An 18,344-nucleotide genomic window follows, 5' to 3' on the forward strand; every position below is an offset into this window, starting at 1 on the left:
CTCACAGTAAACTAAAGCGAGGGCCTTCAAGAGTACGATCCTGGTCAGCCAAAAGGTGCCCGCAGAGAGACGAGTCGGGCAGGCCGCGGCATCAGGTTCCGACACGGGAGACGATTCCAGCCCCAGGCCAGGGTCCGCGACCTTCCGCTTCCTCAGGGACCCCTCGGGCGCAGCCATTGCTGGGCCTTCTCTGCGCAAGCGCGAGGAAAGGCGGTGCACGGAATGCCACGCCCACCGAGGATCCTGGCCCCGCCCACACCTGGGCCTCGCGCGCCCCCAACTGGACTCAAGGCTGCTACTGCGGGGAATGTGGGCAGGCGGTTCCGGACCTTGATTTTCCATTCCTTCTCTTTTCTCGCTGCAAACGTCTGCCTTGGGAACCTGGGTCCAGAGGGGAAGCAGTCAGGGCGCCTTCTGCGCATCTTGCGCGGGTGAAGTTCCAGTCTGGGGCTGCACGTGGGCAAAATCTTCACGCCCCCTTACCGACCCTTCATTTCCACTCTGCAGAGGATGCTGTGACCAGCAGAGCTAGAGTGAAGTTTCGGTAGAACCTCAGGGTTCCTAACCCACTCGAAATCCCAGCGGGGATCTCCATACGCTTCCCCTAGAGCGTCAGGGCTCCTGCAGGCACTGGCGCCAGGTTGCAATCTGTGGGCTCTGAAGAGCACGGGACTCAGAGGAAATAACTGACCTGACCTGAGTGGAACCTCAAGCGGTACATCAAGGCTCTGCTTTCTAATGGGAGGGGCCGCTCCACCCTGCTCTGAAGTGACACTGGAGAGGGTGGATTTAAGGCATGCCTCAGAGGAGAGGGTATATGCAGGTCAGCGTTTCTAGGCGAACTGAGCTTAGGAAATCACTGAGGTGTGAGTTTTGTGGTTGTTGTTCATGTGACAGGACTCTTTATCTATTAAATATCCAACCCCTTTGTGTATATTGTGAACGGTTTTTTTAAGTAGTGGGGGATTGGACCTTGGGTCTCACGCAGGTAGCTGCACTACATCCCTAGTTATTTTTTATTTTATTTCTGAGACAGGGTCTTGCTAAATTGTCCAGGCTGACCTCAAACTAACCATTTTTCTACCTCAGCCTCCTGACAGCTGGAATTATAGGTATGTGCCAACAACATTTAACCCAAATGCTTGTCTTGGTTTTAGTTTTTACATCTTGTGTTCAGCCTCTTAATTTTGTTCTTGGTGTTTTAAAATGAGTTACCAATACTTGCATAGTCAAATGATCCAGACATAGTGCCTGTTTATGTCTTCAATCCCAAGTACTGAGCCTCCTGAAGGCAGGGGCTGGCTGTGGACCTTGGATCCCTCAGGCCTAAACCACCCCAGTAACTTCTGAGCCCCTGTCCTCCTGTTGCTGGTAATGCTAAATATATATTCATCTTCCTAAAAAATTTTCTTTTCCATAAGCAGCTTTCCCTCAGGAGCCCAGCTGTAAAGTGGCCATGGCAAATGATGCTATGGATAATGCAAATACCTTCCATGTCCTGCTTCACAGTTTTGTATGTCTGTCACCTCTGTCCAGATCTGGAAGCCTTTGGTCTTAGAAGAGTAATTAGCTGCAGCCACTGCCATTCTTCCAGGTCCTTCCACAAGAACCTCACCCTTTGCCTCCCTCTCTACTGTCTGGGTTCAGACACCAGGACAGGCCAACACAGCTACTTGCAGAGTACAGTTCATGCCCGCAGAGCTTCCTGGGTCTGTTTGGAGTCTGGTGCTATGCATGGGACTGAAGGACAGCTCTACCATCAGGTGTGACCCTGGGTGCTCCTTTTCAGGTGGGGACAGTACTCACAAAGGCCCCTTTGTCCTTGGCTTCCTCTTGCTGGGGCCGCATTGTCCTCCCCACAGAAAGACACAATGGGGCATTGTGCAAAGCAGAAAGGGGGCCCTTGTTCCAGCATCCAGCACTTGGGGCTTGGGTCAGCTCTGGGCTCTCTCTTTGGCTCGGCCCAGGGTGGGCGAGGCCAGCAGAAGGGTCTGTTGGGAGCTTGAGTCCCTGAAGATTGAGTTTCCTGCTAGATTCTGCCTTCCTGGACACTGAGAGAGCTGGCTCAAGAACAGGTCGCCAGGGGCACAGCTTTCAAGCTAAGGAGAACAGGGCCAATGGCTGAGGCCCTTCCTATTTTAACCTGAGTTTAATCAACAGTGCTTTGAGGTATTATTCACCCCTCAAGAGGAATAAAGTCTCAACACATGCTATAACATGGATGAGCCTCTAAAACATCAGGTTAACCGGAACAAGACTCATGCATGATTCCATTGGTGGGAAATACCCAGAATAGACAAATCCATGGGGGAAGATAGTAGTTTCCAGAGGGATGGGGGAATAAACTGTTGGACAGATGTGGGATTTTCTTTGGGAATGATGTTTTAGAACTACACCACAGAAGTGATGTGCAACACTGTGAATGTACTAAGTGACACAGAATCATGCTGTTTACAAAGGTTAATTTGATGCTATGTGGTTTCACCTCAACTTTTTTTTAAAAGTAAAAAAAGACAAAAGACATCCCTGAAGTGGTATGTTTCATTATCACCAAAGGCACTGCTTTTTACCTGTTGAAATAAGTCCTGTCATTTCACCAAACTTCCTTTAGCAGTTTAAAATAATGTTTAAATAACGTTAAATAAATAAACTGCTCCACATAAAAAACAAATGTCTACACACCCAGCATAAGCTGCAAGAGGAAGAAGAGTAGGGGCTGTCAGCCAGGTGGGGTCCAAGTGTGCCTTTGTCACCCTGTTGTTTGTGCCCTAAAGACCAGCTGCACACTGGGGTGGGGGTAGGGGCAGGGGTGGGAGTACAGAGCGGGAGAGGTGGGAGTAGACTTCCAAGTTTTACTTTTAAAGAAAAAGTAGGAGAATATATACAGCTGACAAAGGAGAGGCTAGGGGGACCAGAAACATCAACCACAGAGTTAAAGAAGAGACAGCAACAGTTGAAGCAGAGGGGCCCCAGGAGCTGCCAGCTTGAGACTGGGCTGGTGTCTGGAGACTAGCGCTGCCTGCCTCTAGGTGGGCCCTGTCCTCCAGCCACCCGAGGCCTCCTCCACACAGCTCAGCTCAAGGCTGGCCACACTCCCAGCAGCTGCAGTATGGCTTCATGGAGGAATGAGCCCCCTGTCAGCACCTCGTCCAGCTGTCCCTGGGCACCCCAGCCTGGCAGCCCCCACAGTGTCCGGCCATTGTGCCCAACATGCACTTGCAGCTGTCTCAGGGACCACAAGAACCCAGCTTGGGCCCAAATCTAATCGTGCACCCTTCATTTACCCCAATTTTTCATGTCTTGAAGTCTTAAAGGGGAACAGGCCCCATGGATGCTAACATCTGTTGCCTTCTCCAGGAGGGGTGGTCAGCCTGGGCCAATCCTGCCCTGATTGTCCAGTGGCCAAGCCCACCCCCACCCACAGGGAGGCTGGCAGGTGCGTGGGGGCAACAAGCAGGTGCCTACCATTTGCTGGCTGTGCTGACACTGTGACTCACAGGCGGCTGTTCTACTTGGCCAGTGTACCTCCTCTCCTGCATGCTAGATTCCCTGCTCCTAGAAGGAGATGTGGCCCCAAGTTGGTGAGTTGTGGTTTCAGGTAGGGTAGAAAGCAAAGCCTCCCAATACAGCTGCACTCTATTGGCAAAATCCTACAGAGCAAACAGATGTGTCCCTTTTTTTTCTCTTGGAATTATATTTTGAACTGGATGAAATCTTGGAAATTGCCTGGCCCAGAGGTCAGAACTCAGAGGCTTGTGGGCTGGAGTCTGCCCACAAAACCGTATCAGTCACTGTACTGATCACTATTTGCCCCAGCAATCCCGAGTAACAGTGCACTCCAAACCATAAGCCATGTGTCCTGGCAGTCTCCTTAATGCCAGGCTCTGCCAGTCAGCACAGAGGGAGAGCAACGGGTTTCCTGTGCCTTGGGAACCAAAGCACTGCCGAGACTTCCAGATGCCAGCTTCTTCATCTATAATGCTATATCCTCCAAGTATGGGAGGAACCATGTTACTACTCAAGTACTTACATGATGACATTTAACTATAAACCTCCCCCCTTGAGTTGAGCAAAATAAATGCTTGGGAGAGGCCAGAAATATTTTCACAGGTATATTTAATTTGCCTTTTGTGCTGATGAGTATAGTATCTGGAACCTTCTGTTACAGTTGAAGAGGTCAGGGCCAGAGCCAGCTGGAGGCCTTCTTATGGAAAAGGGATTTTTCTGTGATATATTTATTTCAAGCCACCATCTGCCTTCCTGATTATTCTTGAAACAGAGATCCACTTGGGGGTTTTAGATGTGGACATCATGGGCAAGAAGCCTTGTCAGATCTGCATGTCCACCATGAAAGGATGGACACAGGCCCAGCAGCTAGAGGGCTCAGTAGGCTGCTCTTTTGAAGTGAGAACCCAACTGGTGTCTGGCGCTCTCCTGCATGTGGTGGAGATTGCTTCCCCCAGTCCTTACCTTGTTTCTCAGCAGAGCTTAGCACTCAGAGGAAGAACCTGCACAGAGCCAGTGATGGTGAAGGGGCAAGAGCCGGCATAGACTGGGACTGAGTCAGGGAAGTCAAGGCCTGGAATGGAACAAAAGTCTAGGGAACAAGAATCTGAGGAGAAGCTTGGGTCCTGGTGTCTCCTGACAAAGACAAACCTTCCAGAATAAGGCACAAACACCTCACCAGCAGATGGATGGGATGTTAGGCCAATGGAATGCTTTCCAGAGGAATGTTTTCCTAACTGGGTGGATAGATGAGTGGTTCATAGGAGGAAGCTTGCTGCCCTACTGGCAGCAAGGAGTGATGGATAGTGAGCAACAGAAATCACAGCTGGCCCCCACACATCTGTGATCCTTGCATGCATCTGTTACTGAGGACAAAATGAGCACTGGGTCTCCTTCACTTCTTGGGTTAAGCACCGCCACCACCCTGGTGTCCTCTTAGACTGAGAACAGTCCTCGAAGGGAGGTCCCACTTGTGGTCAGAGGCCACTCCCAGGCAATGTGGCTCATTCTGGGGCAACGAGCAGAGGGGCAGAGCATGCTCATTCCTCCCTGGAGGTGGCAGCACCATAGGGACTCCAGTGCTCCCAGCACCACATGAGGCAGGAGCCAACTGCATGCAGATAAACCAGTTCCAGCCATAGGACACTCAAAAAATTCCGCCCCTTGCAGGATTAAAAGATGGGGATGTGGGATGGTTTTCCATCGCCTACAGCATATGCGTAGGGGTAAGGATCAGACGTCCCCAGCGCCAGACCATACCTCAGCTGAACCAGGGGCTGCCTTTGACTTCACCCAGAACTCCCACTCCAGGTGACGCTGTTGGCAACCTGAGACTAGCGGGCACGTGGCAAAATGCTTGGTCCAGAACTCTGAGTTCTGCTATCAGGAGGGTAGCCTCCTAGGAGTACCAAGCAGAGCCTTCAGCGTCCCCTTCCTGCCTGTGTGGGACCAGTGGGGCAGGGTGGGCTGAGTTTAGGAGCTGATGATCTGAGCAGTTTACCCTTCTCTGCCCCGCTCCCCTCATTATTTCTGCCAGATCAGCCAGTAATTAAAGCACCAATTGCTCTCCAAGGGTGTGCTGGAACAGAATGCTAACCGCCTTATGGGCCACTCTGCACACAGGGGCTGAGAGGGCCCAGGCCTGGGCTGTGGACAGAGAGACACATGGCCTTTCCCTGATGCTTCCCTCTTAAAGACGACACACAATCTGGATGCAGCCTCCCTTGGCTCTGGGTTGGGGATGGCAGGCTACCTGATGGAGAAAGGCAGGATGGCACAGGAAAGTTAGGGTACTCTCTTATACAAGGGCATGGAGCCTTCAGTAGCCTCTCTGGCGCTGGCACACAGCTTCCTGGGCCACATCCCAGAAGACAGGTGAGGAGCCAAGAAAGAATCTATCAGGCCAGGACTAGCCTCATGTCAGGCCCCTTCTTAGAGTTACTCTTGGAAATTCTGCTATGAGGTGTGTTTAGCAACCTTCAGTGTATCAGTCTTTCTAGGCCCCGGGGCCACTGGTCCACGGGTGGGTACTTGGTCCAACTTCACCAATCAGACTCTCACTCTGGAACTGCAAAGCCTACCAGATGATGGTGAGATCCTGTGGATTGGGATGAGGTCACTAGGACATGGATGGGGCTAATACCAGCTAAAAAGGCTGAGGGCAAAATGGAAAAGCTAAGAGAAGAGGGACAGAGGTCCACACTCAAAAAAGGACATGTGGTCCGTAAAGTAGATTGAGAAGTGGCTTGAAGAGCTCCCCTTAAGTTTTAAGTCACTGTGACTCTCTGTTATTATATGCCCTGTGTTTTCTGCTACCTCAGTACTTTTGCACATGCTGCCCACTCTGGAAATGATTTTTCCTGGAGGTTGAAAGCTTTTTTAGGCCTTCTCTGGCCACTCTTCTTGTAGTCCTCTGAGAGGAGCATCTCAGTCTCTAGAAAGAGCCATTTAGTTCCCCTTCTTCAAAGCCAGCATCTTCAGGGCAGGAACTGCATGGTGTGGTCCTGACCATGTCCTCTAGAAAAGCCCTGGCACAAACCACATTTACTGAGTATTAGGAAATACTCACTGATCCCATCTAAGACATCTCTCTCTATGGAAGTCATGTTCTGTGTCCCCCTGGGGACCTCCTGCCTAAGGACAAGAACCAAGGTCAGCACTGATGCAGGACAAGGCCCAGAGTACTGGCATTTTCCATGGTGGCACAGAGGTGGGCCTGGCAGGGGCTTTGGGGCACCACCTGAGGGTCAGCAGCCTGCACTGGGCTGGAGACCCTGAATTCTGATCCTATGGGGGAGAAGAATGCTGGGCCCCAAGCTCACAGCTCCCTATGGAAGAGCATATGAGGACTCCTGGCCAAGTAGAGTCAAGCCTTCTATCACTTGTTGGTGGCCTGCACATGTGTGACAGGAATGGCCCACCATATCTTCCCCACCAATGCTCTGGGGTCCCTGATGTGCAGGAAAGTACAGGCCAGGGTAGGACACTATGACCCAAGCCTAGACTGGACTCCTGAGCTGAACCTCCTTTCCTTCAAGGGTCCTAGCAGTCACCTCATTGGTGCCCTAGGGTGTATGAAGTGCCCTGGGTGGGTTGGGGCCAAGAAGAGTCTGCCCTGCCAGCATGGCATACCCAAGGCAAGACTTGTATTTTTTAAGCAAAGCATACGCCCCACTAAGACCTGCAGTCCTGGGGGAATCCAGGCCCAAGAAAGGATTGGGCCCTGGGGCACTGCAGACTGGGTCTCTGTCCTCAGCGCCTCTATCATATATCTGCTATGCCATGCAGGGATCCTGTCTGACAGTAGGTTCTACAGGTGCCCCAGTCTGCATTCCTTTCACCCACCAGTTTCTTTGCCCCTTGGTGGCTTTCAAGAACTGATGGAGGGAGATAGGCTCCTGAGTGAAAGGGAAAGACAGCTCACCTCCAGAGGGAAGGACAGCTGGCCTCCAAAGGGAAAGACACACACGCCTCGCCTGGTGTGTGTATGTGTGAGTGTATGTGTGTGTGTGTGTCTTGGCAGATGACAGCAAAAGGAGACAGAAAAACTGAAAAGATAGATAGGGAGGGGAGAGGTCTGCCTATTTTGGGGGCCAGTCTTCACCACCCTTGGCATTTAGAAGGAGCCCCAATATATACAGAGCAGCACTTGGCATAGGATGGTATTTCCCTCTGAGTTGGACAAGGGTGGGGGAAATACCTCACTAGCTGTCACCTTGGCAGGAAGCCTGGCAGCCCAGGTACCAGATCTCTCCCTCTGCAGCACACAGACTTGTATCCTTGCCAGTCTACTTCTAGGTGTGATACTGGTCCTTTCCACAGAAATGTATTCAGAGCCAGGTGTAGTGGCACATGCCTGTAAGACCAACTACCAGGTAGAAGCATTGAAAGTTCGAAGCCAGCCCAGGTCACTTAGCAAGACCTTGTTTCAAAATAAATAGGCCTGGAAATTTAGCTCACTGAGTTCTGTGGTGGTGGTAGGAATCTTATGACTAGGAGACAGACCCGAGATCTCAGGGCCAGGCCTTTTGCCTAGATTGGCAGAGACTGGGATGGTCACTAGGGTGTCATTCCTGCTGGGCTGCAGTGGTGGCAGGAGGCGCCAGGTGACTTTGCTTGGGAAGGTGTGAGTGAGGCCTCCAGAGGTCCAAAGGCTTTCCTTTGGACTTTTCTGGTAATAACAGATCATCTTCTGGGAGGCAGGAGAGCCTGTCACTGCAGCTGCAGTGGTCACAGCCTGGGAGTTCACAGCCAGGGACTGCTCGGTCTGGAACCAGGCAGTTTCCTATAAGGTCAGTTGAGTCTTGCAGGCCACAGCTTGAAGCGCCTGTTTAGGCAGCTCTAGGAAGAAACCACGAAGCTTGGGGTGACTGGTTTGTTACCTCCTGTACCTTAGGCCAAAGAATCAGTGTCATTCTCGGGGACTGCCAGGCCAGAGACCGGTTAATGGGAAGATTTTGTAGTCTAGGATGGGGCTGGCCTAGGGAAATGTCCCCTCTCCGACCCCGCCGCGCCCTGCTCCGTTCCTACCTCCTTTTCAGCGCCCCAAGAGCCGCGACCCATCCCAGCCCCCGCCTCCGCTGGACCACCCAGAGCTGCCCATGAAGGCCTTCGCGTCCCAACCTTGGGGGTCACGTCCGGAAGGCCCCGGGCCCCCGCGTCCGGCCACGCCATCCGCCAGTGGCCCCAGGGGCCCAGAGCCACGGCCAGCCCAGCCTCCCGCCTCTGCGGCGGCCGCACCCCCGGCGCTGTCCCCGGCACTGCGGTAACCCAAATCCCCAGCTGGGGCTGCGGCCCGGGTTGCATGTCACCTGGAGTAGCCGGCGGCCCCTCGCCTCTGGGATGCCGTAGGATGTTGGGGCTCGGAAAGCGAGCAGAGGTCGGAGACCCGAGACCCAGTCGCCCTCTCCTGCCTGTCTTGGGACTCTGCCTCGGATCCCACGTGGTGAGCCAGCCAGGCGGGGCTGTGGGGCCGGTGGGGGTGGGACCATGGTCAAGCTCCGCCCCATGAGAGGCGCCGGCCAATCGGAACTTGGCTGGGCGGGGGCCTCCGCTCCAGTTTAAAGAAACTTGTTGCGGGTCTGGGCGCCGGGACCTAGAAGCTGCGGAGGCGCTGGAGGATCCCGGGCTAGGTGGGCGGCGACGGCGGCAGCGGCGGTGGCAGCGGCGGCAGCGGCGGCGAGGGTAGCAGCAGCACTAGGGGGGAAAAGGCCGGGCACGCGCGGCGACTTCGGTCCCTCACGGCCCGGCGCTACCCCTGACGCGCGGCCCCATGCTGGACATGAGTGAGACCCGTGCCCAGCCTCCCTGCAGCCCGTCCGGCACCGCTGGCTCCATGTCGCACGTGGAAGACTCGGACTCGGACGCGCCGCCGTCTCCCACTGGCTCCGAGGGCCCCGGCCGCGCAGCGGGCACCGGGGGCGGTGGGCGCGGCGGCTCGGCGGAGGCAGCGGATGAGCGCTTCCCGGCCTGCATCCGCGACGCAGTGTCGCAGGTGCTCAAGGGCTACGACTGGAGCCTGGTACCGATGCCCGTGCGTGGCGGCGGCGGCGGCGCGCTAAAGGCTAAACCGCACGTGAAGCGGCCCATGAACGCCTTCATGGTGTGGGCGCAAGCCGCGCGCCGTAAGCTGGCCGATCAGTACCCGCATCTTCACAACGCCGAGCTCAGCAAGACACTGGGCAAGCTGTGGCGGTGAGTGCGTCCCTTCTGACTATCTAGGACCAGGCGCCGCGTGCGGGGCTCCCGGGTGGGTGGAGGGCAAGTGTGGGCCCCGGAGCTCACTTTTTCTGGGGCGCCCTGTTTAGGGACTCCAGCTGTACATGACTGGGCCTTACCCAGAAGTCTGCAAGGCACTGGTTAGGCATCATCTGCGTTCTAGAGGTGACTGTGGTGAGAAAGTGCAGGGACCCCAGACTTCCCATCACTTATGGGGGTTGGGGGAAATGTCTAGAAAATCTTGAGGTTGATGCAGTCCCCACAACCTTTCTCTTCCCCCAACCAGCTCTGCAAAGGAGTAAGTGAAGAGAGTATGGTAGGGGCTTTGTGCACACTTTTATATAGTGAGGTCAGTGTGTGCAAAAAGCAGCCAGCAGCCATGAAGAATTTGCATTTCAGGACGCTTCCCCCCAACCCAATCCCATACTGTTTCCTTGCTTCTCGAATAGCTAATGGACTCTCGAGAGTGTGCCTGACCATCATTCCTGCCTTTTGCTGCACACAGCTCTTAGGATCTGTGGACTGGGTAGGACACCCCCTCCTGCCCACACACAGTGCTGAGCCCTGCCCCCACTAGCTCTGGAGGGGTGTGTGTGCTCTGAGGACAAGCACCTGGGCTGAGCTTTGCCTGGGAGCCTGAGAATGGAGGACGGCAAACCCAGCCGCATCCTTAGGTGCAGTCCATCTGCACAGTTCCTGGGAAGCCTTGCTTTTGTCCATGGTGCCATACTCGGCTGGTCCTGCCTGCCTCCCCCGCCTCCCTGAGAAGTCTTACTGGGAGGAACACACACAGGCTGGGAAAGTGGGGCAAGAGGAGGAAGATGGAGTTTGAGTCTTGTTAGTTGACCACAGTAAGCACCCAAATTTCACCTAATGAGCCCTGCAGGGTCCAGCCTGCCAGTCTTGTGGAAGGTGTACACCCACCAGGGGCCCAAGAGGCTCCCGTGGATGTGCTGCAGCTTTTCATGGTGGAGGGTGTGCTGGTCCTCTCTAGCTCCCCTGGCTTGTAGTCCTACTGATGCCAGGGTAGCATACATGCTGCTAGGGGCTGGTCCATGGGCAATGCCAAAATTCCATGCCATCCCCACCTCTGTTGTGTCCTGCAGCTTGCTGAGTGAGAGTGAGAAGCGCCCATTTGTGGAGGAGGCTGAGCGGCTTCGTGTCCAGCACAAGAAGGACCATCCAGACTACAAGTACCAGCCACGCCGGAGGAAGAGTGTAAAAACTGGTCAGAGTGACTCAGACTCTGGGGCTGAGCTGGGCCACCATCCCAGCAGTACCATGTACAAGGCAGACACAGGCCTCAGCGACACACACCACCATGGTGACCATACGGGTGTGCTCCAGGGCCTTTGTTCTGGGAGGACATATGGGGAAGGAGAAGAGGGGCTGAGCTGTGGGGTTTGGGGTTTACTCCAGAGTAGGCACCCTCAGAAAGCCAGATGTTTCTGGGTACCCAGGAGAGACCCTCAAAACCCCCACTGTAGCTGTTTCTGATGCACAAGGGAGTTTGAGAGTACGACTGTTTTGCTTAGTTCCTATTCTGAGGTGGTGTTTTTAGCCAGACTCATCTGCACTCCACACACAGGGTGAGTAGCTGCCAGTGAAGGGTCAATAGCCCCAGCTGCAGAATGAGGCTGACAGACAGAGTCCTAGAGCCCAGGTAGCCTTGGTCATGATGGTTGGAGTTTGTGAGTCCATGTACTTAGCTATGGAAGGGCACATAGCCTTTGTTTGTATGGATTCATTCACTTTGGTTGTGTGTGCCCTACCAGCACCCGGCTAGCTAGATCTAATGGGGTTGGGCCAGCTGCCTTCCTCCCCCGACCATGGCCTTCAGGGAGGGGCCAAAATCCTTCTCATAGAACAGCCCTTAATGGAATTTTCTCCTCCAAGGAGTGAGGTCTGGGTCTGACTTTGCAGGAATTTCTGGGAAGTGTAAGGAAACAAAAAGCCGTTGATCCCTACCTGTGGCAGTTAGCTGGGCTGTTGGTGTCGGCTGCGGCCCCACCCGGCCCCACAGAAGGGGCATTCATCCCTGCAATGTGCTCTGTCCTCAGGCCAGACCCACGGGCCGCCCACCCCACCCACCACCCCGAAGACTGACCTGCACCACACAGGCACCACCGGGGGCAAGCAAGAGTTGAAGCTGGAGGGGCGCCGCCTGGTGGACAATGGGCGCCAGAACATTGACTTCAGCAACGTGGACATCTCGGAGCTCAGCAGCGAGGTCATCAGTGGCATGGATGCCTTTGATGTTCATGAGTTCGACCAATACCTACCCCTCAATGGCCACTCAGCCATCCCCACAGAGCCTAGTCAGGCCACTGCCCCTGGATCCTACGGGGGTGCCTCCTACTCCCACTCCGGGGCAGCCAGTGTTGGGGCATCCCCTGTGTGGGCTCACAAGGGAACCCCGTCAGCCTCAGCATCACCCACTGAGGCAGGACCCTTGAGGCCACATATCAAGACGGAGCAGCTGAGCCCCAGCCACTACAGTGACCAGTCACATGGCTCACCCAGTCACTCTGACTACAGCTCTTACAGTACCCAGGCCAGTGTTACCTCAGCCACCCCTGCTGGGGCTGCCAGTTCTTTTGCCAGCGCACAGTGTGACTACACTGACCTGCAGGCCTCCAACTACTATGGCCCCTACCCCAGCTACCCTCCTGGCCTCTACCAGTATCCCTACTTTCATTCTTCCCGTCGGCCCTATGCCTCACCGCTACTCAATGGCCTGTCCATGCCGCCTGCCCACAGCCCCAGCAGCACCTGGGACCAGCCCGTATACACCACCCTGACCCGACCCTGAGGCCATGTGCTCTGGGGGTGTGGGGGACCAGTGTCAGCAGAGGATGACTGGGTGTCCAGGGACCGCAGAGGGTGTGTACTAGCAAGGGGGAGGCAGTGTGGTCATGCATCAAGTGCCTGCTGAAGTCTGTGGGAAGCCAGGCTTTGTCACTGGATGTCCAGTGGCCTCTAGATCTCCATGCTTTCACCAGTGGACACTTGTTTCTTTCTTCTGCTGGTGACTGGTGATTCCAAAACGACTGGCCATTCAGTCCTTCCCAGAGACCAGAACTTGCATTTTGCATCTAAGTAGATGAGAGTTGACAACCACAATGCAGAGGACAAAGGAAGAAAGGACCTGAGGTCCCTAGGCCAGGCATGTTTTGAGGTGCCAGTCAACTCCAGTGCCAAGCACCCCTGGGACCAAGGGACGGTGTTCCCGCAGCAACAGCATGTCCATGGACCTCAGGCTGCATCCAGTGGGGCATCTCTGAAGTCAGCTGGGCGATCAAGCTATTTCTTGAACTCAGAGTTCTTCTTGGCAAGGTTTGGCTGTAACAAACACTTTTCTTTTGGTGTCTTTATTTTTATTTTTAAAACGTAAATGTTTTTGTTTTAAAAGCGGTTAAAATGTATTTATGTTCTGTATTATTTTATCTTTAATTAATGAAGTAATTTGTGCAGAGAGTAGGATTTAAGAGAAATGAAAGCCAGGGAAGCTTTGCTCGAAGGGCAGGAGAGGAAGTGGGGGTGAGTGCTCAGATTTTCATTGCTGGCCTTCGGGAGGGCTGGAAGGGGAAGGCTCTGCCCTTCAGTGTCTGATGGGAGTGGACTGCCTGGCACCAGTGTCTGACTGGGGCCTGGAAGGCAGGACCCCATTCCTAGCCACCAATATGCCAAGTGGTAGAAGACAGGAATTTCCTGCAAGTGGTAGAATCACCATCATCTTGGCTCTTGGGCACCAGGAGCCACCTACCAAGCTGTGAAACTAAACCTTCTCCACTAAATGTCTTTAGAGTTCCTAGAATAATATGTGATTTGCCTCCTGCTTCTGCTGTATGCTAAGCATATAATTGCCTACTTCATGGAAACTTGTGCCTTTGAAACTTTGTAAATTTAAATACATTTGAGAAGTTGCTTCTTTTTACTTTTTCTATTTTTCCTACCTTTTTCTAGAGAAAAAAATGTGTGTTTTTTTGTTTTGTTTTTTGTTTTTTGCATATCTTTTTCTGGGGGTGGGGGTGGGAGCTGCAGCAAACTCAGTTTTATGCAATCTGTTTATTTGGTGTCCAGTTTGGGAAGACTATTGCTGTCACTTGCCTGCTGCGTTTCACTACTTTCTGATCAAGCAGTGTGCTAACTTTTGTACAGATCAATTTGATAAAATTAAAAGAAAACGCTTTTTATCTACATGCGCTGAGTTTTGTGCATTGCTTTCTGTGAGCCTGGGCAACCCTTGTGGAGTTTCCTGGCAAGGCAAGAGCTTAAGCTCCACTGTGGATTTTACCTCTTTGAGCAGTCAGTGTGAGGAAGGTGGTGTGACTCAGGAGAGTTCCCCAAAGATCTCTAGGACAGAGGCAGCATCTCATCCCAGGATGGCGGCAGGGTCTGAGTCTAGACACCAGTGCCCTCAACCAACAGACTGGCTTCCTGGGGGTAGGGGTTGCTCGTTAGGCAAAGTGGGACCAGATGGACTCTCCCTGGCCATTGACCTCCCAGGCAAGTCAGGGCTGTCTCTGGGTGGATGTGCAGTGCTGCAGGCCCATGGCATTTTTCAGGTCCTGGCTTTGGGCCAGACTGGGAGCGGATAAAAGCCGCCCTGCAGGAGCTGGTAGAATTGTCTGCTGAGAGGAAAGTTTCTAGGGAGAGGACGGTTGTGGGGAGTGGCAGTGAGTGGGGGCAGTGGGTCTCTTGCCAAGCCTCCCCATGCATGTGGCTGGTGGGGGCTTCATGAGGACAGGCTGGCCCACCAACTCAGCCTTTCCTGGGCCTGGAGATGGGAGGAGGATTAGTTTTTCCCTGGGACCCCAGAGTGGGAGGCATTGCAATAGGTAGCTGGGTAGGGGGCATCCAGCCCACCCCAGTCTTCCTGGCTGCCACACCCCTCACCTCATTCCCTGCCAAGAGCAACATTTGGGAAGAGCGGCCTGGATTTAAGAGTGTTCTCCAGGTCCAGGCCTGCCAAGCCTGGGGAGGTACTGTGAAAGCCAGGTTCACAGACAGCTATAGCCTTCACAGCCTGTTGCTTGTATGCAAGTAGCTCAGTCTGTCCTGTGCCCAGACAGGGGCTGTCCAGGCCAATATGGCCTCAAAGCTCCCACACTGACATACTGGACGAAGGAGAACTCTGAGCATCCGGCTCGCTGACAAAGCCACAAGGCCCTTTTGCTGTGTTGGACTCACTTTGGGGCTTGCCAGGTTCCCAAGGACTGGGTAGCCTTGCAGGGTTTGTCTGGACTTGGCAGGCTCATGAGCATTAACTCCTGGGTGTCCGGGCTATGCTGTCTCACTGAACAGCCTTGGCCCCCAGTGTGCCTCCTACGGGTCTTCCTGCACCTGAGACTAAAGAAGAATGGTACAGTATCCTGACCAGTCCATGCCTTTGCATGGGCACAGTGATGCATCCCTCTCCCTATCTTCTTGCAAGACACTCCTCTCTAGTCTCCTGGACTGCCAGGCTGATGGCTGTCCTCTTGGCACCCACAGTCCTCAGAAAACAAAACCAAAATCAGATGTCCTGGGAATCTCCAAATGCTAGGCCATATACTGAGGTGGCCAGGCATGGATGTCCAGTGGTTGTTCATTCCCCTGGTCCATTGGTTGTTACAGGTTTTATAGGAAATATGTCCAAAATCTGGCATCCAGCATCCTTCAAGGGCTCCTGGCTGGTGACATTGCCAAGGCTGGCCTCAGCCTGCTTACCCTAAGTACAGGCTCTCTCTGAGGGTTTAAGCTCTCTCGGAGGGTTCTCATCTATCTGCCTATCCCAGGGAGGGACAGGCTGACGGGAAAAGTTCCTCTTTTTTATTTCCTCACCCAGAACAGACAGCACAGCTGCTGACCTTGGCTGAACAGAAGGCCCTCTTCAGACAGAAAGGGGAAATGGAGCTCATGATTGCCCTGGTCATTTATATATTGGAAAAGCCCTTCTGGTCTTCCTGCCTGGCTTTGCCTCTAGGACCAAGATCTGTTGGGGTAACTTTGTGCCTGGCATAGCTATCCACTTCCAAGACAGGTCTACATCCTCTGACCAGCTTCTCTGGCCCTCAGGCTCTCTCAGGGACTCAGTTTCAGGGCTGTATGTCCTGCTCTGGCCTCAGGCCTTAGTTAAGGGACAATACCCTGGACTCTTCTATGGATGACCAGCTAGGGTACAGTTTGGTTACTTTACAGCAAACCACTCTGGGCCAGGACTCTAGTCTCAAGCTGCAAAACCAGCAGTCTCTAAATCTCCCATCACCCCTTCCTCAGCCAGTGTGGGCTCCAAGACAAGGACACAGGCCACTCCCCAATCCCTTGGGAAAAGAACCATTCTGAGGGAAGAGGACTCAGCTGGACATGGTACCCAGACAGCTAGCCTGTCCCTCCTGTGTACTGGTGGTACATCTGCCTGCATCCGAGTGGTGCTAGGGGATCACTAAAATTAGAACCTGCCTGTAGGCCATGTACACATCACATATGCCAGGTACACATCATGGCATTACTACCTCAAGCCACATGGTGATTCTCTGCTCATCTGAAAAATGAGGAACATCTGCACATAAGAAAACTAAAGTGAAACAGGCAAACAACGTGTATCCAAAACTGACTTTCGGCTGCCATGTGCCTTGGTCATCCTATTGCCATGGTTTCCTCCACTGCCATGGTTCCCCCTTGTTGCATGATCCACCTCATTGCCTTGATTCTCTTATTGACATGATGCTCTCCCATTGCCATGGTGCTTCCTATTGTCTTGATCCCTTTCATTGCCTTGGTCACCCATTTCCTTGGTTCAAGGCCATTATCTTGGTTCCCCTCACTGCCTTGGCCCCTCACATTGTTGTCTTTGTATTTCCCATTGCCATTGCCTCCTGCATTGTCTTGGTCTCACCCATTGCTGTTGTCCTCCTCTCTTCCCTTGGTCATCCCCTGCCCATAGCACAGCAACAGCCTCTCTCAAGCTCCCTGAGGATGAACAAAGCTAGACATGCTCTTTTGTGGTCAGCACATTGACCTGTGTGATGGGAACCTTCTTAGCTGCTTGGATCAAATCTCAGGTCCTCTTTTTCCTGGACCCTGAAACCTGTGTGGGACAGACTTAATTTCCCTACCCTGCCCTAATTTTTCCCTTCTCCATGAAGCTAGGGTTGAAACTAAGGGCCAGCTGAACCTGGGTTGGTCAGTCTAGCTGAGGGAATCCTTGGATTTCCAACCTGCAGTCCTCCCTGGAAATATGCAAGACACTCAGGAGATGTTCCCTCAAAGGTTCTCTGACTGGCTCTTGTCTGGATTCTTCTGGGGCACCCGGCACCCGGCACCAGGGGACTCTGCAAGGGTTAAGTGGTGCAAGCAACCGTGCCCACAGCAGGCGGAGCGCTGGGCTGGTACGGGGCCCAGAACTGTGAAGGCGCTGCATTTTAATGAATCCTTATTGCTGGTGAGGCCTTTGTCTTTCTTTATCCGGTGCACAATAAAAGAATTAATTAGACAGAAAATGGCAGGGCAAGGGACTGACAAGTCATTAAGGGTGTTGAATGACCGATGAGATGCACACTGGGGCAGATTTCGGCTCTGGAATGATAATGGCCAGCCGGGTGCTTTGTATGCACGACCGGCAGGCCTCAGTGCCCACATTGTGGCTAGCGCAGGGTAGACATGGGGGTCCTGACTCTCAAGAAAGAGTGAAGTGAGAATCGGCCAGACAGAACTTGTGTAATTTCTGTGGGTAGACTTGGTCCTCAATGTTTAGATGTGAAAGGACTTTGAGGAGGTTGTCCTGTCCATTGAACCTTACTTCCTGCTGGGGGACAGACAGGTGGGGATGTGGCTATGGCACTCCCCACACTGCAGGAAAGGGGGGCAGGAGAGGAAGAGAGAGAAGAGAGGAGGGTAGGAGGGAGGAGGACATGATGGGGGCATCGTTGCTGCTGCTGTCCTGGTTATTAGACATCACTAGGAAGCTAGTGCCAACCATAGACCAGCTCTCTCACTCAGAAAAACTGACATCTTCATGGCATCTAGGTCCTTCACTGTGACCACCAAGTGTCTAGAAGGAGCAGGCCAGGATCGAAACAAAGAAGGTGGTGAGTCAAGAACATACATTAGGCCCCTATTACCCATGGCGAGGTTCTGACCCATGCGAGGTTCAACCTGTTCCATCTCTGTGACTTAATTTCCTCTGGCTGAGCCAGAAGAGAGCTGCCCTGTGGCCTCAGACTCTGGATTCCACTGCTGGAAAGCAGCTTTGTAACCCCTATGTTTTGTCCACAGATGGGAAAGAAAGGGTTTGAAGAGGTGTTTCCTTTGCCCTTCAGGTGATGAAAATGTCAGAGACAAAGCAGAATAGCTCACCTAGCCTATCAACAATCCTTCCTAGGCTGAATGTGTAGGGAAAAGTTTTGCTGTATCAGCTCCCATTGTGATGACACCAACTCTTCTTCTCTAATCAGCACAAATATCATGGGAGGGGTTAACAACCTGCTAGACTTGAGTCCTGGTCGAGTGGCAAAGCATATCCAGTGCTGCTGGATGGTCCTGGGACAACAAAACCCTCATGGAAAAGGGGCTGCCCTGCTCAGAGAACTATTTTTCCATGTAGGCAGTGGCATGTGGCCCTGAAGGAGGGGCTGGGA

At 53.4% G+C, this 18,344-nt stretch overlaps 2 protein-coding genes across 3 annotated transcripts in view; one reads left to right on the top strand and one right to left on the bottom strand.

The window, feature by feature from the left end:
• Window positions 1–217, bottom strand: part of Lmf1 (lipase maturation factor 1) — a 111,133-nt gene extending 110,916 nt beyond the window's left edge. The window contains exon 1 of one of the 2 annotated variants that reach the window (XM_003478086.5): window positions 6–217. In XM_003478086.5, the coding sequence (XP_003478134.2) occupies window positions 6–177 (172 nt within the window). In that variant the 5' untranslated portion in view covers window positions 178–217. The remainder of the gene's footprint in view (window positions 1–5) is intronic. The other variant, XM_063226247.1, reaches the window with a different exon arrangement.
• An 8,864-nt stretch (window positions 218–9,081) lies between these two features.
• Window positions 9,082–13,925, top strand: Sox8 (SRY-box transcription factor 8). Its single transcript, XM_003478431.5, has 3 exons — window positions 9,082–9,699; window positions 10,830–11,059; window positions 11,784–13,925. The coding sequence occupies exons 1-3, from the start codon at window positions 9,278–9,280 to the stop codon at window positions 12,533–12,535; spliced, it is 1,404 nt and encodes a 467-aa protein (XP_003478479.2). The 5' UTR covers window positions 9,082–9,277; the 3' UTR covers window positions 12,536–13,925.
• The last annotated feature ends 4,419 nt before the right edge of the window (window positions 13,926–18,344 follow it).

Source organism: Cavia porcellus, unplaced genomic scaffold (assembly GCF_034190915.1).
Source record: "Cavia porcellus strain 051 isolate PalLab524CR breed Dunkin Hartley unplaced genomic scaffold, mCavPor4.1 scaffold_16, whole genome shotgun sequence".
NCBI lineage: Eukaryota > Metazoa > Chordata > Mammalia > Rodentia > Caviidae > Cavia > Cavia porcellus.